We start from the raw sequence: 25,000 nt of genomic DNA, 5'->3' as shown, positions 1-25,000 counted from the left end.
GGAGGGAGGTTCGCTTTGCGACCGATAGTAGTTACGGCGCAAGTTCGAGAGGGAGAGAGAGAGCATAAAAAAGAGAGAGAGGGAGCACGGAGAGAGGTGGCAGAGTGGCGCTTCGGGTCGAATCGGTTACCGGTGGGACCGTAGTGCGCAGGTGTGCCCGCCTGCCAGGAGAAAGCAAACGGGAGGAGGTGGTGGAAGTGTTGGTGGGTGGGGGTTTTGTGAACCGTTGGTTGAATGGATCCCAAAGAATCCCCATGTTCAGCGCGCTCCCACACTTTCACCTCCGCTACACTCCTACCATCCGCTTGCTCCCTCTGTCTCTCTCTCTTTCACTCACTCGTTCTCTTCATGGAGTGTAGTACAAAACCCACGCGGTTGGCCGCGTTGCGTCCGCGCCGGAACACGTGCCTTGGCAGTGGCAAGGGGAAGGAACGGGGGGGTCCGTGGGATACACTGGACTTTCGGCCGAATGGTGGCAGCTCTCGTTGACGCTGCTGCTCCATAACAATGTGTTTACCACTAGGATGGTGGTATACGAACGCAAAAACATGTTGAACTTCTGCAAACTCTTGGGGCAATGCTACGAATTTATACTTTTGGCGGTCATGTGTCTGACGACGTACAAACCGGACAAATCATCGCCTACTGGTGATGGTATGGTCCGTATTCGGTGTCCACACCAATAAGCATTTCCAAGCATAATTAAATGCCGCAAAGCTTGACAATCACCCAAATATCGCCAGGTTCTAATGGGTTCTCAAAGGAGATAGCAAATCACGTAGCAATTCCCTACATATTCCGTAACAAAACCTGCTACAGAGGCCGTCCCAACAATTGCCCACATCTAGTAACCATCGCTATTCAATCTCATTTAAAACAAAAAGGATCCATCATCGTAGACAGCTTTGCCAGGGTGTAGAAAGCGCAATTTTCATCGAGATCGAGTCGAACAAAGTTCACGCACTTTCTGCACCGTAAACATAGAGTGCGCGCGCGCCCGCCTCCCGGCCAACCAGTAACTATCATTCCAATTAAATTTTCGTACTCTGTTATCACTCAATCACTGTTGGTGGTGGTCTATTTTTAAGGTTCTCGTACCAGTACGTACGATTCGCGCTTCGCGCCATGGTAAATATTGAAGTTTCCCGAACCCGTGGCTCTTGGGAAAAAAGGATTCCTTGCTACTAGAGCACGCAATAACATAGAACCTGCCCCGAGGGGGTAATTCCTCTCCTCCCTTTCACTTCCGTACTTACCTCAGCCCCATCAGCTGCTCGGTTGCGGCGCAGCCGGTCTGCAGATTCGCATTGATGACTTCATCCTCGCACCACTCCGGAAATGACTGTCGAAAGTTTGCATAGCCTCCTACGCAATCCGAGCAGCGCAATCGCAACACGATGATGATGATGATGACGACGACGAGCGGAAACGAGAACGAAACAGAACAGAACAGAGAAGAAGAAAACAGGAACCGTTAGTCGTTTGTTGTAGCGCTGACTGCCTGCCTGTCTTGTGTGTGAAGCATGAGAATCCTGAGAAGAAAAAAAAAAGAACCGGGCACCAGGGAGCAGAAGGGAGTAAAAATGGCGGCAATGTTGGTGAACACTCTTGTCGTGGCTTGCTGCGTGCGTACGAACCCCAGGACCTCTCTCTCTCTCTCTCTCTCTCTATTCGTCCTTCCCCCAAAATCATTTGCATCGAGTGAACGACCGTCCGACGGTCCGACATTCAACGATGGTGCCATATTCCAAAATGCCAAGCTTACAACTCAATTCACCCACGCCACGTACGCACACACTCGAAACCGGCACAATATCATCGGTTTTTAGGGGGGGGGGGGGGGAGGGGGGGAGTGGAAGGATTCGCAAATCTGGCTGCTTACGTTTCGAGTTTCATTCATCCAAGGCGGCGACTGTCGACTCCCGGCGGCCCCCGTTCCCCCCTCCTTGGGAGCACGCGTCCTTGGCGACCCACAACATCCTCCCCTCCCCCCCCTTCCCCCAACCACCCATCGGGATGGAGGAATGTGGAAAAAGTTTACTACTCTCGGGTCTCCCCCTTCTCCCCGTTGTTCGTTGTCTGGCCGACATAAAACATTCGCACATAAGCCCCACCACCCCCTCCCCTCTAACGGTTTCTTCTTCCAGCAAACTTCATGGAGCCCACGCCGCCATCGTTCAAACACCGCGCAGAGCAGAGATTGTGTGCCATAATGTGTGTGTTTGGGCGAGCGAGCGAGAGGCCAGAAAAGCCCAAGAAAACTGAAAGTCTGTGCCAGCGCCAGCGCCATCGCGGTGAAAGGAGAGGTGTGGAGGTGGTTAAGAAGAAGGAGGAGGAGTATGCGATTTGATGGATTGCACGTGGGCGACACCACAGCTGAGAACGAAGCCCAGCGTGCTGGGCGGCGTGTGCGTGGGCGTTCGTTGGCTTCGTCTTCTGTGACAGACAAGCTGCTGCTGCTGCTACTCCTCCTCTACCACACCAAATAGCTACGCAGCGAGGCGACGGTGCTCAAGAGTAAATTTTTTCGTAAGAGCTTGGACTTGGCGAGATGTAATTTGGAACAAATTTTCATTCTTTATTTTAGGACCATAGAAGGACCACTTTGTGCCTCAATTAATGGCAGATCTGCAGAACGTTATCTGCATACTATGAAGCCAGTAAGTAATGCCAGCAAGAGTGCCAGAGAGAGAGAGAGAGAGAGATTTCAGTCGGAATTGCATACCTGCCACAGCAGCAGACTACTACCAAGGCAACCGCCTTGGTACCACGTGCCAACTGCGATACATACGCGGATAGCAAAAGCATGGCATCCTCTGCGTTCGGCTGGTTGTTATGTACTTTAGAAGCCCATGGCTTGCTGGAGCGCAGGTTGCTTGGATCGTTTGAAGATAGAACAGAGCGGACTGTTCTTGTGCTTTTAAGGGGGGGGGGGGGGGGGGGGGGGCGCTATATCCCACGATAAAGCGTTTCTCTCTCACTCGCTCACTCTCTCTTCGTGTAGCACACACTAGCATGCACGCATGCCAGTATCCTTTTATTTTATTTTATTTTTTCTTGCTAGAATCCCTCCTCTGCCATCAGCTTCCGCTGCGTGCGTGGGCAGTCCAAGCGAGTCCCTGTGTGCCTCCCTCGGGGTTCTATGTAAAAGCTTCCCCCCACCCAACCGTCGCGCTTCTCCGCTCCCCGTGGATCATGATTTTCATTCACAAAATGCTCATACCAGGAGAAAGGTAGCCAAGGATCCGCTATCATCCCGTGGATATACGGTGGCTCTATCTGTGTGCTTGATTCACGGTAAAAGGACTCAATTACACTTTGCTCTGATCCTTTTCTGGCTGATACACGGTATGTGTTAGTAGGTAGGTGTCCTTCTGGGCGCTGCTTCTGCTTGATGATGCTCCTTTCTCCTTTCTGTGTCGCGTGTCCGATAGCTGATGCGCCCGAAAAAGGAGTGGGCGCCAGCACAGAGTAAAGGATAGGATATGATGACTCTCTCTCTCACTCTCTCTTTCCTTCTTTCCGTTCAAGTTGATATCGTGCAGTGGCAGAACGTTCGTTTGCTCGCTTGGTTATTTTAGGATTCGAACGAATGGCATCCTGGTTTTTGCTGCTGCTACCCCTTCTTATCAATCACTTTCCCTGCAGGGTATTTTTGTGGTGACTTATGTTGCCCACAAAAAAAAAAAGAAAAAAGAAAAACGACACACATGCCCGCACGCCAACGTCCATCCAGAATCGACAGATAAATAAAGACAAAAACATAACAGCATGCCAACCGGCCGACCGACTAGCCGAGTGGGACGCTGCCGCCACCCCGGATTGCCCGGAGGGAATATGCAGTTTATGAACCCTACTGTTCGACAACAGGCAGCATAAAAGCGGGGGAGGTAGTATTTGTTTTTTGTTTGTTTGTTTGAAAATAAATTTCCAATTTTAGAACGACTCCCACACGACAGGAGCATCAGCAGCAGCAGCAGCAGCAGCAGCATCATCGCCATCCAACTGCTTCACTTTACCACTTCCGCTATCGTTCGCTCTCGCTCTCTCTCTCTCTCTCTCTCTCTCGCTCTCTCTATCATTGATTGATTCCGGCGGTGCTGTCCACGGAGCTGTTGTCCTATTGTCCACGCGGAGTCCACACGGGGGTGGAGTGTGCTGTCAGCGACAGAATTCGATTGCCGAGCTCGATGTGGCGAGGGCAACGATCGCGCAGCGAGGAAAGGGGTTTATGCAATGGCCCCAAAACAACCAACCAGCTCCCCAGCTATGTTTAGCTTTCCATTTTGAGATAACCAACGCCAACTCGTCACCGCACTCTGCTGGAAAAGCTGGAACAGGCGGTTGATTGAAAGCGGTTCGCGGCCACATCCCACGCACACCTGCTGTGCGGTCCGTTCTATAGTGGGAGCTGGGAGCTGGTGGTGGCGGCTGGAGGGTGGATTGACACTAAAAATACGCAAATTGTTACGAAGCCAGCGGTCACCACCAGCGGCACCACCCCGCATATTGCCACAACTTGTAGTTCGGTTTTATTTATTCGCATTTCTCTGCTTCCCTCGCGCTGGAGCAACAATGGGCGGGTTGGTGCATGATGATAGTGGGTTCGTGGCTCTGGAAGGAAGGTGACGCATAAACGGTGCCACGAACCGCCAACAGCCTTTTCAATGAATAATCAGAACTTTATTGAGTTATTTTGCTGTTCCTGGAGCGTTGGTGAATAGCAGCACCAGTCGCATTAACGCAACAGCTGCTACCGCTGTTTGATAGAGTTATCAATAGGGTGTGTTTCGGGCAAAACCCACCCTCCCACCAGGCACATGAAACAGGAAAAGTTCTCCGGGAACCGCCGGCGCGTTGATAAAAAAGGAATCCTTTTCGAAGCAGGATATGACCAACCAGGTTGATATCACTTGATACCAAATACATTCATTCCCTCGGTGCTATCACTGGTTGATGGGAAAAAAAGTCGCAATATTACTAAATCATTTACATGATTGAAGGATAAAAAGAAATACACCCACATCCATTGCTGGCAGAAGAGCAGAAGCACGAGAAATAGTGGCCCAGAGTTTGACTCGTAAACAACTGCAAACAACAGCGGCATACGGGGCCCCGCTGAAAACGGTGGTCTCTGGCTGGCGTCGCGATCAGAGCCAGCGCCACCGCAACCCCTCAACAAATATCACGTGGCCACGCGTTGGCGCTTCCAGCAGCAGAGCTGCTCTGCTTGAGTTTTTTGTGCCCACACACTCCGGGGTCCCGTTTCCGGTCGTCCGGTCAGTTCAGGCACAAAAAGGGCCTTCAACCGAAAAGCACCGGCCAGGCCAGGCCAGGCCAGGCCACCAAATATGCCGGCCGGTTCTTTGTCGTTCGGGGAAGGAGCAGCAGTAGGCACCAGCTCGTTTGCACGTGGGCTGCTGGCTGCCAGGTTTGGCCAGTGCTGTTGCGGGCAGCTCGTAAACACACGTACCACGACCACCAGCAATAGGTCTGTGTGGTCTGGGTGGCGGTTGTTTTGGATGACTAACTGGCCGGTGTTTCTAGGGCAGACTTTGAATAAAAAAAAAACAAGAGAATAGGCAGCCATCTTTCAGTATTCAAGGTCCTCGATAGAAGTTCATTTCATCAATCAAACATACCAGCCCCACAAACGTTCACTTCGCAAAGTTATTTCACATTTTAGTTAAGATTCAGAACTACTATTATTTCTCTATGGTTTTTGGGGCCTCCATCTTTTATGAAACGAGCAAAAAACTGAAAAATGGAAAAAAACATGGAAAATCAGATGGATAAAATGAATTTAGTATAAAGGGCTTCCGATAATTTTTCCACCACTAAAACATCTTCATTTCAGCATGATCTAGTGGGCTCAAAAAAGTTCAATCACGATTGCTGTCAAAAGTGACTAAGGCACTTTGACAGATTCCAGCCGAAAAAAAAGGGTGACTACGTTTTTACACACGCCACTGCCTACTTAGCAGCGAGGTCAGTTGCGTTAACCCGTTAGAGCCACCACACCATTCAGGAAACCCGATTTTAGCGACTATTTCCGCTCGGCTTTCCACACTGACATTCCTTGACATTCTGGAGGGTTGCATTATTTCGGTTTTTTTTTTGTTTTGCCAGCCATTTTCTATCGATCGTTTTAATTGAGTTACATCAGTGTGTCTCGAACAGTCATGCTCGGTGGGCCACCGGCATATGGCCGGTAAAGGGCACAGTGTCGCCGTAACGAACGAACACTACCACGTGCGCCATTTGTGAATGCGCCGCTCCATTTGACGGCATCGATGGAGGCGCAAGCAAGTGAAACGGTAAATTGGACCGATCGTGGACCATGATGCGGTCCCAAGCAGGGTGAGAGGTGCGGGAATCCAGTCAGTTCGCAACACAAAGTATATAACGCGCGCCGCCAAGCCAAGTAGATCCCGCCAACCCTCGCCAAAAAGGTGAACAAACAGCGCAGCAGCGTGGGTCTCCCCCCTCTTGTCTTCTGCTTCCCTCTCTCCCGCTGCTCTCGTGCTCGCTCTCTTTCTCTCTCTGTCTTGAAGTGCTCGTGGTGCGTGGGTGTAATTCATTCATAAGTTTTTGCTTCACCTTCCTCGCTATCCTCCCTCCCTTTGCTGCCTTTTCCCTCTCCTGGGACAACTCTTCAGCCGGTTCGAACTTCGAAAGCTGTGCTGCTCCGGAATGAGTTTCTCTCTCTCTCTCTCTCTCTCTCTCTCTCTCTCTTTCTTTCTCTCTTTGCAGACGACGTATATATCATTGCATATCACATTTGTTTTTTTTTCACCGTTAATTTGATTAATCTTCTTCTAGAATCGATTCTCGCTGGCCATTCCAGTCCACCAAGATTACAGCAGTTTATTCCAATTCCAAACACAGCCAACACTGTGAAGACTTTTGCTGCTGGTTACTCTTTACATAAGAGAGTTGGTGAATCGGCTATAACCGGTTGGTAGGAGCCAGCTAGTACCACCAGCCAGTCAACCAACAGTCTGCATTTTTGCACTGGAGCGCGTTCGTGTGTAACCGACCTGACTGCGCATGCTCGCCCCGGGTCCGGGGAACCACTGAAGTGGAGGCGGAATGGTAGCTTTCTGCGTGGGATTCATTCAGAAAATCGCATCCCTTCTTTCCTACCTCCCGCGCGCCCGTATCGTGTCGTGTTGCTTCAGCAGGTCACCTTTCTTCTTCTGCTCCAGTTGCAAACGCCCCACACGCCTCGGTTAGCCAGCGAGATTGTGCGCATGACCGTAACCGACCACTGTTGTCTGCCTTCTCCGCTTCGGTCCCTTGGTTCCCTCTCTCGATCGCGCTTGGTAGCGTGCACTAACATTCCAGCAACAGCAACAGCATTTGCCACCCTTTGCTGTTCGATGCATACGCTTGTAAGAAGCCTTCTCTCCACCCCGGGGCACAAGGAGACATACATAACTGCCGCACATTTCTCTTCATTCATACAATCCACAGCATGGTTTCATTCATCTGTGCGTGGACACGGTCGTGGGCAGAGCTTACCGAAGCGTTTCTCGATCACGATTGGCATTTGACATGGTTTGGTGGACCGGGGGTACCGACTTGGTCACGCAATCCGACTACCATCGGACCACCGGAAGCCATTACAAGGCAGACCTCGACTCGACTCGACTCGAAGACTCTGGGAAGACGACGCTCTAATTACTGGCCCGGATACTGGGCTGACTGACTGGCGAGCCTCGCCTTCCTTACCAAAGGGTGATGAAGAAGAAGGAGAAGGAAAGAAAGGAAGAAGCTCATTCAAACAAGCGCTTCTCGCCCTTTCCGACCTTTGATGAATGCTTTCGTTGGCCAAGCGAATTGAAACACTCAACTCGACCATAAACATCCATTCCAGCGTTCAGGGCGCCTTGCCAGCGTTCTGGGGTTCTGGTTCTGCTTCGTGCATTACGTCACCAGACTGATGACGTCAGCACGTTCCATAACCACCAACATAGAGGCTGACTAGATGCGACGCAACACCTGGTGGTTGCCATGGTGTTAGCGCGATTATTATACGACCATTCGCCCTTCCAGCGAACTCCTGGCGGCTTTTAGAGCTTGTTCGTCTCGACCTGGAGATGAACTTCACGCCAGAATCTCGAGTCGAGTCTGGAAGCGCCATACTTTTCCATGAATTATTGATTGGCATTTTGCTGGCTGGGAACTGGCGACAGGCGTCTTCTTGGCCTTTGGCCTGGACGCTAAAGATCACATACACACCGCTGAGACTGAGTCCGTTGTGCTCTTCTCTTCTTCTTCTTCTGTTCTAGAACGGAGGAAAAAGGATCAACCTTTCCAATGGAAGGACTAGTGAGAGAAAGAGAAAGAGAGAGCGAGAGCGAGATTGGAAGGAAAAGTGGAAATGTACGAAGCATAATCCCACGCGTTCGTGGCGCGTCTGCGAAGCGAAAAGGGTCTCGCCCACGCAATTCTCGGATTCTTTGCTACCTCCAGATGCCCCACACACACATACACAGGCACACAAAGACAGAGAAGAACACGCTCCCACGCACCACAAACCGTGCGCCTCCATCGGAGGACGCGATGAGTGTAAGTGGGCAACCGGCGAAATCCTTAAGAAAAACGAGCCGGCTTTTTGATCATCATCATCGTCGTCGGCGTCGTCATCAGTGCTGGTATCGTTGTCTTCTGTGGCTGGTGTGAAGGTCGGTGGGTTCAGGGTCGAAGGTTTCCCTTTTCCCTTTCCACCTTTTCTTTTCACCTTTCTTTTCCACCACCCATAGGCAAAGCCCACTCGAGGCTATTGTGTTCATGATGGTGGCCCGCTAGTGAAAATGAAAGTGAGTTTTTTCACAATCCTAGCGAGGCCGGGGTTCGATATCTCCGGGGCTGGCGGTGACGCTTTTGCGCTTAGCTGCGCCACAGGGCGACAAATGAACACGATAATTGCACAACCCAATGTCACAACCAAATGCCTGTTAAAGCAGGCCTGGCATCAGAGGTTACTATTATTGGAATAAGTGTAAAAATGATACACACTTTTGTTTTTCTTCAAAATCCTGGTCAAAAATATATTGTGGCAAATTTTGCGATAAATCGCAGCAAGCAGCGATTCGGAAAGTGGTTGCATCGTTCAGCTTAAAGCATTAAAGCGGTTTTCGCAAAATAGGAAAGATGTCTTTAAGTGGGTGTCTTGGAATATTTTCTAATAGCTGTTGCACTAACCATCATTTTGTTATTTTATCATCATTTTCAACCCTTGAGAAATTATTTTTATATCAATAGTATGCTTCTTTTTTTAAGGAAAAATCTGGATATCTCTTTTTAACTAACATTTTAAATTCAATTGAAAAATCGTAGCGATGTAGATACTTGTTTTTTTGTATCGTTTTTTGCAAAGGGTTTCGTTTTGAAGTTAAATTGATACTATTTTGCGTGGAAACATGTTTTTCTCCATTGGCAGGAAATGAAGGAAACCCAAAATGTGTACGCCTAGAAGAGAAGAGAAACTAGAAATGGCGATTTGAAATATGGCAGAACGATCTGAACGGAATTGCATACCCAGCACACCCAGCACACCCTGCGTAGCTTCTTGTACGGTTGATCCAATCATAGCAGTTGCACTTGAGTCGTTCTTTGGGGCCAGAGAAACTGGCCATGGCAACGTAGTACTCCTCAGAGCACAGCTTATTGTGCTCTGGAGAGTTTTCAATGAATCGTTGCTCGACGAGCTCGTCATGTCGTCGTTATCTATCTTGAGAGTGCTTGCGAGAATCAATAACTCTTCGATAGACCAACCGTGCCGAGCAAATACAGCATCAAAAGACTACCATTTCGAACACGCCATCAACACATGATTGACTGATTTCTGGGTGGCAGCAGAGGCAACTCATCAAAAAGCATATGACAGAGTCACTCGAATGAGATATGCTGCTGCATACATAAGTGACATAAGTGTTCCATGAAGCCCGAAGCTAAATCCAGCCCGACTTCTAAGTAGCAGGCTTAGGGTAAAGCATTGCACAGACACATACACAAAGCCATGCATCATAAAACATGTCCTCACCAGAAGCCCCCACCCACCCACACCAACACACACACACATCGAGCACACCTTAACAAACAACGAGTACATAACTGAGTATCGTGGGCGCCCTGCATCCTACCCCGCCTGCGAAAAAAGGGCGTTTGCGTTGGCGCAGGTGCCCACCACACGTCCTCAGTTGCCACGCCACTTGTTGTCAATCCGTTCCGTCGCTGTGGTACGCAGTAGTGTCTTGCCCCGCGGTTGCTAGCGGAGACTGAAGTTGAGCGATTATTTTCAGCCACCTTTATCCTGGGCAGCCCACGCAGTAGCAGCAACAGCAGCAGCAGCAGCACACCGAACAGAACAGAGCTGAACCAAGGCCGAAATTATCCTTTTGGCCCCAAAAAAAAAAACCACATGATCACTAGACCAGGGGGCATCCAACCAACACACGGGCAGGCATTGGACTATTAATGGACCAGGAGCTGCAGTGTGGGTTTGATCTAGTGGGCGCTGCGTCGTCTGCGGATGAGACACACGCGCGTGTTCCGTTTGATTGGAATGGTGGTAGGCTGTGGCTATCGCGAGCAGCTTTTCTCGGCTCTCTCTCTCCCTCTTTGTTACCTCAGCATATTATTCAGACGCTTGTACTAGTGATAGAAGCGCCGTTAACGTTTTTTCCTTAAATTAATCTAAAACAGAAAGCCCTCAAGATCCCCAAGGAGTGACCGGATGAGCACGTATGTGCTAGAAATGCAGCAATGGTTCTCCTGTGTTCATCCACTAAAAGATCCTTTCTCGACAGGGACTCACCACCACAGAAGTTACAGAAGTCAGAAGAGAAGGACAAATATTATAATTAATACAGAGCGCGCCTCTAGGGAGAGCACACAGCCTCCTTCGGGGAATCCCCTGAAAGTCAACTAACGGCCACAAGGTACGCACCCGGTCCGTACTACCATCCTTTAAAATATCAAGGACCACCATCACATCACATCTGGTGGAAGAGTATTTTGGGAATTATCTTAATTATACTGGAGTGTACTAACACGAACGTAGGCGGGGAAGTTCTCGATGTTTCCCGGGCAGGCCCGCTTTGCTGCTGCCGTCCATGAGGGCCGCCTGTTCTAAGAAAGCCCAAAATAAGCAACCGAGACGTCTTCTTACGCCTTCTCGGTAACATTACAGCCAAGCACCGTCATACCGAGTATTTATTCAGCCCTTCACAACTCAACGTAAACTTCTTTATTCGTCTTTTTTTTTTTGGTCAATAAGACCAATGTTATATTGTCAAAATTTGCGTCATACTGCCAGTCGGCTGAGGTAATAATAATTTAACTGGTCATATAAACACAAATTGCAAGGCTGCTAGTGATAGTTTACGCTAAAGAGGCAAAATATTGCGAACGGAAAATTCCATACAAACTCTCCTTCTGATGAAGTTGAGAGGAAAAACGTCTTGGTCCGCTTGGAAGAGAGTGAGTCTCATGTTGAGTATTGTTGCTAGTATTCTTTGCTTAAATTTCCGTGCTATAAAATGGAATAGCAGGATGGAATACGAGACCTTTTTATTTTTTTGGGATCATATTTGCTTACGTCCATGTGTTCACAACATCAAAAGAACGCCCTTGGGCCCTTGGTGCATGTGGAGCGGAACAGTCACGTGTCGTGTTGTCACCCCCGGCGCTACTTCCCTTAAACAAGAAGAACAACACGGAGGGAGAGTTCAGGTGAAAATACTTGAGTATTATGTGCTTACCGTGCACAATTTGATCTCCCTTTTCCTTTCCAGCGAACTGCCCCCGAAGAAAACACGAAGGTAAAAGTGGCTAATGATTTTCAAAGACAGCTTCCCTTGGGCGATCGTTAAGCGGAGAGCAACAGAGATTCAACCACGGGACCACGGGGTCTACGGTTGCGTGATTAAGAAAAAGAAGATAAAGAAGTCGAAAAAGGGTTCGTTTTGAAACTTAATTAGACCGGAAGGAAGTAGCACTGTGCCGTGCCGTGCCAGCAGCGCAGTAGCGGAAGCAGCCAGCTACAAATCAACCATTTCCGGGCGACCGAGCGAATCGGCACAACAACGGAGGAGTTTTGCGCGCCGCCACGCACCGGAAGCAACTTCCCGGCCGGCCCCGAAATGGAACTGGTGGTGGGGAAGGTCGATGTGTCGAGGTCGACCAAAAACGCAACGACGAAAGGGGGGACGAACGAACGAACGAAAGACCCACCAAAATGCAAAACAAAATTACCGCGCGAAAATGGCGCTGGAACGAACGGTGATCATCATGCTTCTCCTCTTCACCAAACGATGATGATCACAATCTAAGACGTTGATATGATCGTGTAGAAAGCAAAGAAGAAGAAAGAAAAGGGATGAAGGAGGAAGGTCCCAAAAACGAAATGCAAACGGAATGCGACACCGAAGACGACGAAGGCGAGTGCCGCAGCGGTGAGCTCCCTTTGGGGTGCGGGAAATCATTAAAACCGTTCGGCGATTAAACAGCGAAGTGAACAACGGACTGGTGCTGGTGAGAAGGAACACACGTAAGCGACGCAAAGCCCCCCCTCCGAAAGGGACTTCCTTTTCCTATCATTCTCCTCCCCTCTCGGCACGGCTCTCAATCACGACGCTCGATCACCAAAAGGCCGGACCGGAAGTGAGCAGCCCCTTCTTTACATACCCCGTGCCGTTCTCCTCCTCCACCAAGCGACGAGCGGACAAGGCATGAATCGTGGTGCCGTAACGTCCTCCTATCTTCCCCGTTTCGTGTTTTTTTGTTTTTGGCGCGACACAAACCCCTTTCGCACGAGTGGCTGTTTCCTCACGAGGGCCTCGAGGGAAGAGCTGTACCCGCGAAACGCGACCGAAAGATGACACATTGGCCGCGTGGTCGCGCACTGCCACTGCTCTGTGTTGGATGGGAAAGCGGAAACCGATTGCGCGGTTTCCCGGCAACAACGTATGATTTTGATATTTTGGTGTCTCGCGCTGTGGAGAGGATGATACGGTGACGGAAGTGTGTTATTAGTGAAAACACACCAGTGGGGTGCTTGTTTCTTTTTTTTTTTTTAGGGAAACGAAACAGTTCTCCTTCTCTCTCTCTCTCTCTTTCTGTTTCGATCACTCCGTTATCGCGGACCTCGATCACAGATTGTGCCGCTGGACGGTTGCCATTTGAATGGTTTTTGAATTATGACACAACGCATCGTAGTAGCCATCGTAGTGAGCCATGCCAGTGGGCCAGGCTCTAAAGGGGGCTTACTGCGATCGCATAACGACGCCAATGTCGCTTGTGCAGCTCATGCATCAAAGTAGCGTGTGATTGCGCCTGTGACACAAGCTGCTGCTGTTGCTGCCGACCCCGTGGAGTAATCTCTCCAACTCTGAGACACCGACTAATAAAGCAGCAGAAAAAAAGGAACAGGAGAAGAGAAAAAACTCTCCATAAACCCGTACCCACGGGGGGGGAAACACACGCATATGCGCGGCCACGCGCACGCAGGAAGTGAAGACGAAACGTGGAAATTGTCGGTTGTCGGACCGTAAACAATCGCCGGTTAGGCGGCCATCGTCGTCGTGGTGCATGCCAACGAAATCTTGGGGAAGGCGTAAAACGGTCATAGCTTGCTGCTGCTGGTGGCTGGTTGTGCTCTGGCACCAAAAAAAAAACCCGAAAGAAAAGATAAATGGCCGACCTTGCTGTGGGACGACGCGTGGATGAGCGAGAGAAGAAGCGGCAGCAGCAGCGGTAACTGAAGAAGAAGAAATCGTTTCGATCCGGGAACGACGCGCGTTCCGTGGCCGAACCGAGTGAGTCAACTTTCACCTTTTACCAAATGAACGGACGCACGCACGCACGCAGAAGAACGAAGACGAGCCGCCTCTTCTTCATCGATATCACCAGGCACCAGGCAGGTCGAGCATAATCAAGTGGAGCAGTTCGAGAGCAAGAGAATCGATCAAATCGATGATGAAATCCGGACCCAAGAGCCAAGTAGGCACCGAGGAGGAGGAGGAGAAGGAGTAGGGGTTTCCTCGGTATGAACTGAACTAATTTCAAATCAAGCGTGTGATGATGCTGATGATGACGATGATGGAAGAGGAAATTAAAAGCCAGCAAAACGGAAACGAGACGTTCTGCGTGCGTGCATGCGTGCGAGTGTGTGTTTGGTGTTTTCTTCTATTCCGGGTTGATTTGTTTTTCTCCACTGTCTGTCGCTGTCTTTTCTCCTTCGCTCGCTCACTCAAGGTTGTTCTAGCCGTGGTGCGTTGGCGCGAGGCCCAGCACGCTTTCCAACCGTTCCTGATTGGTGGTGCGTGCTGTTCCTGCTGCTTGTTGGTGCTTTCTAATTTCTCATCGCGCGTCATTCAGCCAACCAGCCAGCCCGTGGTGTTAACCCTTCCAAACCCAAACCAAGGACCGCGAACAAGCGCCAACACACAGAACGGATGACGTAATGTGGCCAAATTAGCCGAATAAAGCATAAATGCCTGTGCCGCGAGTTGGTGCGGAAGATGGTGCGTTCTCGCGGCCACCCCAGGGGAAGTGACGTTCGCAGATGGCGGCAAACGGCGGCGGCGACGGTGTATCCGTTTGGCGGATGCTCGCATCCGCCCTCCGGTCAGTTTGTTTAGCGGTCGTCGTCGTCGTCGTCGTCGTTGGCTGATGGTGGCGGTGGTGAACGGCAAAACAAATTAATTCAAGCAGCATCGTCGCGTAGCGTGCCATCGGCATCCACACAAGACGGCGGCACACAATGTCTGGCTGGCCCATGGAAAGGGGATGATATCTATCTTTGTTCGCTTTGTGGCCGCGTTGCCAGGCGACGGCGACGGCGACGACGACTAGCGGATCCAGTTTGCGTTCATTCTCAAGATTGGAATAGGCGCGAGATGTCAACCCGTAACAACGAGCATCACCATCAAGGAGGCGGCGATCTCATGGTGTTGTGCTGAGTAACAGAGCGCAAGAGAGAGAGAGAGGGAGCGAGTGAGAACGGAAGTGGCATAAAAGGGGAAACGGATATAAACCGTTCCTCTGCTTCCGCTCGCACAGCACAGAGAGCAACAATTGTCGAAGGAAGAAAGCGATGGAGGACGCCGGTTTTCCCGGATACCTCACTGGACAGCAGTTCAGCAAAGGGGTTCATCATGAATGCATGCTGCCGTCCCTTCCGTTGCTTCCTTCCGCCCACCACTTCTTATCGCTCGAGAACGTGTGGTGCACGTTTCGAATGACAAAGCAACACACCAGATCGGATCGGATGCTCGATCACTACTAGATGACACACGCAAACAACGCACACACTTGCGCACGACGACGCCAAAAGAGATTTATCATCATCCCTTGTGTCTTTTATTGCCACATACGGCCGACAAACAATCACGCACGCACGTGTATGCGTGTGTGTTTGTGCCGCAGTGAAATCATCTTTCATCTCGCCGATTTTGCGGGGAGAGACGCGATCTTGACGACGACGACGACGACGGCAACGCGATTCACCTTCGCGACCGTTGCCAACGCCAGCGGTGGCAAAGATAATGGGAAAGAAGGGTGGGGCCGCCTCACTGCCGAATTCATTCATCGATTCCCTGGGCGTTCCTGCAATCGTGAGAGCAAAGGTGCGATGATGACGACGGCGACGGTGAGCGAGATTCACTCTAACCGACCCCCCTCGTTGGTGGGGTTAGGGGGATGTGGGGACGCGCGCATGCGCACTTGGACCACACGCTCACACTCTCAGTCTCCCGCAGCAACGGGGACACTCCGCGAAGAACGCGAACCGCGAAGGTTGCTTCGATGCTCGCCCTTTTTCTCGAGAACACGACGACGAAGAGCGCGCACGTTCGTTGAGCGACGGCAGATTGGGATTTGAATTGCCCCCGATACGGATCGAACGCGAAAATGAATGTGTCACCCAACAACAACTGCAAAATAAAAAAAATAATATAAAAAAGAGACAACCACAGGCACAAGACAGAGAGATATAGAGCGTGGCGCCCCCCACGTGCGAGTGTGTTTGTATGTGTCGAATTTCATTCATGTTTTTCTACCCACGAAACATAGCCCCCCTCTGCTCACCATACTCTGCTACCCAATTTTGCTGCCATCCTAACGCCAAAGAGCATCAAAAAAAAAAAAACTGGTCCACCCCACACGCGACAGTGCGCCTCCTTCGCAATGATTTTTCGACCATCAAACACATACAAAGGGGCGCGCAATAATCTTTAAAAAAAAAACAGTTTAAATTTCAATGAAATGAAACCGTATGTCGGTGAGATTCGGTTGTCTGTTTTGTTTCGTTGCTGTGTCAACGGACCACACGGACCGAAGCTTGCTGTGATCGATGCTGCGAGCGTGAATGTCAACGTCGAGACGGCGACGATGGTTATGTCAATGGCATCGAGCGTGTCTATGGCGTGGAATGGAATGAATGCTCGCTGCCAATACTCCCCACGGTACCATAAACAAAGACGTCCACTAATTGAGTTAACCTTTCACCAGTCGTGCGTCCATGCGTGCGTGCGTGTTTCGGGTATCTATTCGAACTCATCGGGGAGACATTCAAAAGTTACACTTCGCTCCACAAGTTGGTGCAGACGGGGGAACACTTTTACTAATTCCTCACGCAAACCTAATCAAGGCGAAACTCGACATCTACATTTGTCCGTATATTTTGCTAAGTATGCTTTACTCAATTACTTATTTATTGGTTGGTTAATCAACGAGCAGTATAGCCCAGTAATTCTGCAAGTCTATAACCCAGTAATTCTGGTGTGAATATCAATACTGTCGCTACTTGGCCCTACAATTTGGATTGTTTCTTGTTTATGGCTCTTGATCCTTAGTAAATAAAGATCTCAACGACTTCGAGCTATATATCCTCTAGGACGTCGATAAGAAATGGTCATTAAGCTCACAGAGCCGCGCGAACAACACTTTATCCAAACTGAGCCACCTCGCGGAAGTTGCAGCTCTACACCGCACGGCGGAAAGTATCCGCCTTCAGATCCGCGGGACCTAAAGCCCCCGGATAATAAGTGCAACGAGCCTGTGGTGGTAACATGGGCGATAACAACGCGATTTGGTCGTGATTCTATTTCTAGCCTCGTGGACCGCCGAGGTATCGACGCACGCATATCGGCCTCGGTTTCGGTGATAACAACTTGCAATTTTACGGCGCTCGTACGTCAGAACGATGATAAGGGAACGGCGGATGAACAGGAAGCAGCGTATTGAAGTTTAGACGCAATGGCGCTGCGCCCTGAGCGCGTCATCGTCTTTGGGGACACAGTGCTCCAATGTCTAACGGACCAGCTACGATTAAAACGCTGCTCCGATCTGGCTCAACTCGATCGTATGATGGACACACTTCACCTTCGCCGAAGCTCACCATAAAGTTGTCGTGCCGTGTCCTCCAGATCCGAGAACCGATAATCTCCCATGCGCCAACCATGGCCTGGCGGATCTTGAACCGCCTTCAAACCACGCCTGGCCTCATTTGTTGGAGGAACCAGTGTATTGACAACGTAGCCGGTCACTGGGCAGACACCTGCCCACAACCCAGCCAACGCAGTTGCGCTCCGGTCCGGTGGCTGCTGGCCTAAACTTCAACCTCCGCGCGTCCGGTCGTGGTGTTGTGGTCTGTGGTCACACGATGCTAAAGTTTAACATTTACCTTTGGTTCGGTGCGTCCGCCCGGCTTGTGGACACCACCCATATTGTTGTTGTTGTTGCTGGTGCCCAGTACCCAGATGCGAAGGCGTACTCTACGGAGGAGGTCTAATTTTTTTGCCAGATTGCATCACTGACGTCCGGCCGTAGTGTGACCAGAGGAAGCTCGAGAACACGTCCGAATTGGAGCTCAATCCAATTACAAAAAAAAAAAACAATCGGAAAAGATGTAGTCACAGAACTACTTGCACGCGGGGAGTGTGAAGTGGTTTGTCGCTCTTTATAGGAAGATCCATCGGAAAACAAAAACCGCGACCGTAAAGTAACAGAGAGACATTCTGGAGAAGTGTATGTGAGTCCGTAGCTCTTGCCGGACCATTGAATGTTACCATTTTTTGTTTGTCTTAATGTTCCGTAACACCTTACCTAAGAAGGGTGGTTCCCAGCACCCCTTCCAGGGGGGTAGCTTCACCCCTTTACAACCCACATGAGACAGCGACTCACGATACAGAGAGCAAAAGAGATAGAGAGAGAGAGAGACAGAGATGGATGGTTCACGGCGTAGTTGGCGGAAGGCCGTTTTGAATATTTATGAATGAGTTATGCCACGACAACGAGGTGTACGGGGGGGCAGGAGTGTGGTAGTGGCCACACTACTCCTTAACCAACACCGACAGCAGCAGCAACAACCCATTCTCAACCTCTTCAAACCCTTTCCAGCGCCTACTCTGTCACGCGGTTATGGTTTGTGCAATAAGATGCAGACGCACAGTAAGCGCAGTGGGCGATGTTGCAGCAGCTCACCACTGCTTCTGCCTGGCTGCCTGGTTGCCTGGCTGGTTGCCATCGTGGTATGCTGCTGCTGGTGGTAAAGGCGCAAAGCAAGCAAGCGACGAACGTGAATAAATGAATGAATGGAAATGTGGAGCTGGGCTGACCGAGGAAGAAGTAGGCGAGGAAGCGCAAGAGCGCGTTTGGTTCACCACTTCGCCAACCGTAACCACCAGCGCGCGCCGCGAGTGGAGGAAAACCCCACTGCGGATGGCGAGAGAACCGATATTTGAATTCAACCAAAGACCGAAACCCCAAGCCCCACGAAATGGGCCAGAAAGCGGAAGCACCCTCCCATCTCCGTCTCATGGTTTGTCCGCTACCAAACACACACATACACAAAGATGTGTGCACACGTACGCACGCACACACAGTCCATTACAATCGGTTAACTGGTTAAGGTGACACAGGGCAACCGACGGAACGGAAATGTCTCCTCGCCGTCGTCGTCGTCGTCGTCGTCGTCTTGCCTTCTCTCACGCTTCGCCTGTTCTCTCACACCAGAGGAGCAGTAGAGGAGCAGGAGGGGATGACCGACCTTCTCGGCGAGTGGCTCAAAGACATCTCCCCGCCCCACCAACGCACCTCCACCTGGCTCTCATCGCGCATATCTCGCGACGCGCACGACCAAGACGACGACCACGTAGCATCAGCACCGCGAAATGAATGGGAAATCACTGCCGCCGCGTTAGCCAACAAACCAAGCAACCCACTCGTCGACGACGACGCGCTACGCGATGACATGAATGAGCTGGGGCGTCGCGTCGGTGGCCGCGTGCGCGCGAGATGATGGTGAACGATTGGAACAATCAGCAGAGCGGCAACACTACTACCACCAAGGAGCCGCGATCGATGCGGCATCGAGGGAACTTTTGGTTTTCCATCTAGCGAGCTAGAGGTGGAGCGCATGTTACTTTGATGCCATTTTCCAACCGTTAAACAGCGTCGTTAGAATTAGATCTACAGCATCATCATCATCATCTTCATCATCATCAGAGTGTGCTGGGGAATCATTTGACAGAAAGATCTTTCCTTTAATCCAAGCAATCATTGAACTAGAAATAATAGCAAAATCTAGAAAGAATCCTTTTTGAGAATGATTTCGAAAATTGTCGTTGAGTTGCCTCCGAGAGGAAATGTTGTGCCCATACTATTATCACAAGTGATTGGAGGACGGTTTCTCGAGGACCGGCCCTTGGACCTCTTATCTAGCAATTCACCATCATGCTACGACCAGCGCATGTACGGCGCGGCATATGGGTGACATGATGATACCCTTCCCCGGGTCCCGCGTGATAACGAAATAAATCAATCGTTAAATAATCAAAAGTAAACACTCGAACAGCCGCAGCGCAGCGGAAGTGGTCGAAGAGTGGCCCGTTTTTTCCCCCGGAGTTGCATTACGATAAACGGCTTGCTGGCCTGCGCTGGGGCGTGTTTCGAGGCCACCACCGTTCAATGACGCTGATGAGTAATAAGTGGCCACTCACCTTCGAGACAGACCACGCGGCAACCGTCCTGCTTAAGCTTCCGGTGCAGCACGTTAATCGTGGTATCGTTAGCGATGCCACCGCCCGACGGTCCACCACCGAGCAGGAGCGCTTCTTCGACGCCGCTACGCTGTGTGGCCGCTGGTGTCGCCGTCGCCACGATCGTTGCACCCCCGTCGACCGGTTCGTTGCTGTTGTTGTAGAGGACGAAGGTGCTCTCCTTGTAGCAGGACAGGATGCGCTCCTTCAGATCGCGGCACTTAATCGTGGAGGTGATGTCGATCTTGCCGGCCGCAAACCGCCGTAGCATGATCGAGGGGATGGAAAAGTTGACCGCCGTCCGGATGTGGCTCTCGGTGTACTCGTGCGAGCTCCGGCAGTCGAGAATGATGAAGTGTTTCTGCGATTTGCGCAACGCCGCGTGCAGCTGCTCGCTCGTTATCATCTCGATATCGTGATCGGGCATGATCGTGCCGAGGTTTGGCCGAGGGGGACGGGAGGGGTGGGGGTGGCGGGCGGGTTGCGGTGAGTAGATGCTGACGCACTTCCGCTGACGTCAAACTTCCGTTCCGGCGAGCGCGCGCGCGCAAATCGTTCCGTTCCGGTCAACCCCACTGCAGGGAAGGGGTTTATCTAACGATACTAACGCACTAACGGAACTGTTTAGAATGCACCCACGCACGTACACACAGACGGGCACATCCACGCACACGCTCTTCACTTTGCTGCAGCACTGAAATCGTTGTCCGTGCTGCGTCGAAACCGATGGACGAACGCACTACACCTGGGTCACTTGGATGCACTGCGTCGGGATAATAAAAAGTGAATCATGGAGCTCCAGCCGAGTAGTAGTACTGTGCGCATGCCTCCATACGCCCTGGGTCGTCTTGGTTGGGCTGTTGAAGGTGGAGCGGAAATGAAAGAGAGATCGGGAGAAAGATTAGAAATACGATTAATAAATCGGCACGGCATGATGATAAGGTGTGTCTGGTGGTTGCTGATAATAGCGCCGACCGGAGGATGAATGAGAATGAATGAACGCATGTCACTTTTGTTCGCTGACGTCACTCGTAGGCAGCGCCTACTATAGCCGACGATAAGATGGTTAAGCAAAGATGCAGCACACTCTCGTCGACGCCACCCAGCGATCCAGCGGACAGCTTTGCTCCAATTAGCGGGTCCAACGGTTGCAAACGCTGGTCGATGTTGCTGCTGCGGTGCCATTGGCAAGAGAGACCCCGCGTTCGTTCCGGTTTCGCGAAGATCTCTCGACGACCGCGACCACACCACGCACACCCGATGTGGAAGTGACCACAAAACGGAGCGCGGGATCCGTTTTGTTACGATTATGGTCGATTAAGCGGTCGGTTTTTTTTGCCGCTGCTGCTGTTGCTCCCCCTATGGGTTTGTCTTGTCCGGGACGGGGGGTTTTACGACCTCGCTCGCACCATTGCACGCCTTCCCACATCCGTTGCCATCACCACACACCATAGCAGCATTGCGTACGGCATATGGCATCGTCATCAAACCGCATGCAGCAGCAGTAGCAGGCGGAGTGCAGGTCAGATGATCTCACTCCTCGGACTTGGCGGCGTCGCGCGATTGGAATCCTCCACATCGCATGACGAGGATGATAGGGGCTGGTCACGTCGGGGACAAGCGGCGGACGTGGAGGCTGCGATGATGATGTGGTGCACTGTTCCAACGAAGCCAGCAAAGGGTTTCATAGAGTTGTTTTGGTCCATGTTTCCTCCTCCACCGGACCGGAGCGTGTGGGGCCGGGGGGTTTGCAACAAATTGGCACGAAATTGTTTTCAATTCGTCGCTTCCTTCACTCCCGATCGCACGGCAGTATTGCGCTAATCGCGCAACCCTTCCTTTTGTTCATTGTTTTATGGTTTTGTTTAAAGAAACAAAAACAAAACAGGAAAACAAAACACACACGTATTCGAGTTTCCAATTAAATCCAAGTAGTCTTGCGACCACTCGTGCCAGCAGACGACGGCGGCGACTCCGACTCCGGTCCGAAGGAGGCTACGCTTTCTACCCTCTGCCATTGAATCGCAGAACAGGAAAACATGAATGAATCCGAAAGGGTAAGCAGGCCAGCAGGGTTTCATGCAGCAGCAGCGGCAAGGTGAGGCGAGGCGCGGCGCGGTGCAGCGTCCTTCCTTTACGCCCTTGGCGCGATGAGGAGGAGGCGTCGGTGACCCGCGAGAAGCAGAAGAAGAAGAAGAAGAAGTGTGGAACGCGCAATGTTTGGTAAGGCAGGGCAGGGCGGGGCGCGGTTCTTTCTCTTCCTCGTCTATCTCGTTCTAATTCTGTCGTTTCCTTCCTCTTCTACTTCTTCTCGGTTCTGCCTTTTTTCCATGGTTTCATCATCATTCAATTCCAACACACACTTCACACGCACACACTCTCTCCTTCCCCGCCCAACGCCCCCGCTTGTCACCACACACCTTAAAGAGCCACAAAAAAAAAGGTCCAACGGCGAGATCCACCCTAGGGAACCGTACTGGAATGTGAGCCTCACTGACTGCCTAGCCCCAAATAAGGCGAACAATTCTCGGTGGCTCCAAAAACGCGTCCTCCGTCCGTGATCAGAACAACGGCAAACTCGATGTGATCCGCCTTTCTTTGGGGCTGCCTTGATTGATGGAAATCCGTGCCACTTCAAACGGGGGGCACGGCAGGCAGAGGACAGCGGAAGGATACACGAACGCACGGCCAAACGTACGGACGAACGCACGCACGAACGATTGCACTCACTACTCACTTTGTGTCACAGAGAAAAGCGGGTTGTTCGCCGTCGACGAGAAGATTGGGTTTCACGGCAATCACGGCAGGCCGTTGTCTTGCCGCCTTCGAGAGAAATAACGCGAATAACGGATGCCTGCGCTCGCGACGGTTTGCCCACCACACGCACACAGGTGCACCCGCTATATGCACGGGTTCGAGAGTCGAGAGTTGAACGCCCGACCGGGGGGCTTTCCAACTGCTCGAAATCGGGAAATGCGCGCAAAGTCAACAACACCCACCCACGTCACAATTGCTGCAGGTTTTGCTTGTTTTTTGCCAATTTAACTGCAAAAACTGATGAATTAACCCCTTTTTCGATCTATTTTAGGTGCATAATGGACATAGTCTACTAGCAGCATTAGTTGGGCGCTGTTTAGTGGAGAAATACGCCCGGAAAGTGTTACCCGCAACAACCCGTTTAGAGCGCATCCACATCATGCGCGGAAATATGAAGTTTCCCATCAAAACCAAACCGAAAACTGGGATTCAAAAACAACGAAAAAACTGGAAACAATTTCAGCAACACGATAAACAGAACGCACAGAATCACGTCGACCAGCTTGCTCCGCGGTAATCTGGCCCTCGCTACCTTTTGGGGGGCGCCAACCACACCAGAACGAGTAACAACAGAATCAAATTGGAAAATGCGATTTCCACGAACTACCGAGTAGGTAACGAAAAAAAAAAACAATTCTGTCGCAAATTCAAACGCCCATCGTAGGCAACTGGGACCACTGCGGAATCGCACATAACATTCTCGGAAACAGCGGATTACCAATGAAAACAGATGTACATCAGTACACCGTTGAGAATGGGAAAAAATATGCTCAGAAAACATCCTCTCCGCCTAAATGCTGACCGTTCGACATCCAATTTGATCCGTTATCTTGCAAAACACATCCCACAACACGCGACAGATTGCGTAAATCATGTTTCTTCGAAAGCGTCTCGGGAGTCTGTTGCCCGTGCCGTCTCGATACCTCGGAAGCGTGGGACACGTAGCTGCAGAGCTGAACGACCGACCGACCGACCGTCGAGAATTCTTGAAGCCACCACCTACACTCGCGGGCAAGGCAACGCTCGTGCGTAAGCATTGACGTGCGAGAAATTCTTGGAACCGCAGAAACCGCCCTCCACACCAAGGATGCTGTACCGGAGTGGAATCTGCCGACCGACCCCACCGAGCCTTTACCGAGAACCGCAAGCCAACTGGCTTGCTTTGCCTGCCTGCCTGCCTGCCTGCCTGTTGCCATCAACTTGGTTTGCCGTGGGTTGCTTCGTTTTCTGTGTTCTTATGCCGAGAATCCTGGGAAACGCGCATGGGAGTTTGCTACACCTATTATCGTTCCACGCGGAACAACGGCACCCAGCATGTCCTTGCCCCATGAGCGTTACAACATCACTATGTCACCACCACCCCGCCCATTGCTGCATCACAGACCACCACGGAACAACGATCACCACACCGCAATCACGAGGACAGCACAGCGTTTCCATCGAATCATCGAAAGCACGATAGAACAATGGACAAACCTCAGGCCGTCGTTAAAGCAAACCGGACACAATACGCGCGTGCTATACCATGGAGAAATCTTCCGTTCCTTTCCGAGTACGATTCACGATTCTCGAGCTGGAACGCCAGGAGCAGCAGCAGGACCGAATGAAAACACTAGGAGCGCCTACTGGCTAGCACACGCACACTAGCACGGTGCACCGTTCGGACCCACACATCTTGTGCTCATGCGTCAAGTGTCCTTGAAAGGCTTGTGCAAGGTGTGTAGCACCAGAGGGTTACGGAATTCCTTCAAGGCTGCCTACACACGCATACAACGTTGCCGAACTCGTGTTTGACAGCGACACGAGCACACGCAGACACACTCGCGTGCGCACTCCCAAAAGGACAACGGAGATATCCTTGCGAATGAATTTGGTTGTCCCTTGCGAATAGAGAGGATTGTTTTGCTGGTAGCCAATTCATGCGAACGCGTGTAGGACACATGAATCGCGCACACCACTGCGCGCTGGTGACTATGGGGTGTGTATTGCGCCTGGGCAATACCATCGCCTAGCTGCCCACCGCGGGGCGACGCGCGAGGGTTCCTATAGGAGAGAGCGCATGCAACAGTAGGTTCCACCTCACCCGGGAGCGCGAATGGATCGGATAATGTTGCCCTCCCTGTTCCGGGTAT

At 51.2% G+C, this 25,000-nt stretch overlaps 1 protein-coding gene across 5 annotated transcripts in view; it reads right to left on the bottom strand.

Annotated features, from left to right (window-relative positions):
- LOC126576008 (dual specificity protein phosphatase Mpk3) overlaps nucleotides 1-24,429 on the bottom strand; it is a 28,607-nt gene extending 4,178 nt beyond the window's left edge. The window contains exons 1-3 of one of the 5 annotated variants that reach the window (XM_050237067.1): nucleotides 24,345-24,429; nucleotides 20,013-20,908; nucleotides 1,257-1,365 (exon numbers count right to left, since the gene is read on the bottom strand). In XM_050237067.1, the coding sequence (XP_050093024.1) occupies nucleotides 1,257-1,365; nucleotides 20,013-20,478 (575 nt within the window). In that variant the 5' untranslated portion in view covers nucleotides 20,479-20,908; nucleotides 24,345-24,429. Of the gene's footprint in view, nucleotides 1-1,256; nucleotides 1,366-20,012; nucleotides 20,909-21,061; nucleotides 21,297-22,471; nucleotides 22,874-24,344 lie in introns of those variants that run through there. The other 4 variants (XM_050237064.1, XM_050237063.1, XM_050237065.1 and 1 more) reach the window with 4 other exon arrangements.
- Nucleotides 24,430-25,000: the final 571 nt, after the last annotated feature.

This window comes from Anopheles aquasalis, chromosome 3 (assembly GCF_943734665.1).
Source record: "Anopheles aquasalis chromosome 3, idAnoAquaMG_Q_19, whole genome shotgun sequence".
Classification (NCBI taxonomy): domain Eukaryota; kingdom Metazoa; phylum Arthropoda; class Insecta; order Diptera; family Culicidae; genus Anopheles; species Anopheles aquasalis.
The sequence above is the reverse complement of the archived record's forward strand: the minus strand, read 5'-3'. Positions and strand labels throughout refer to the sequence as shown.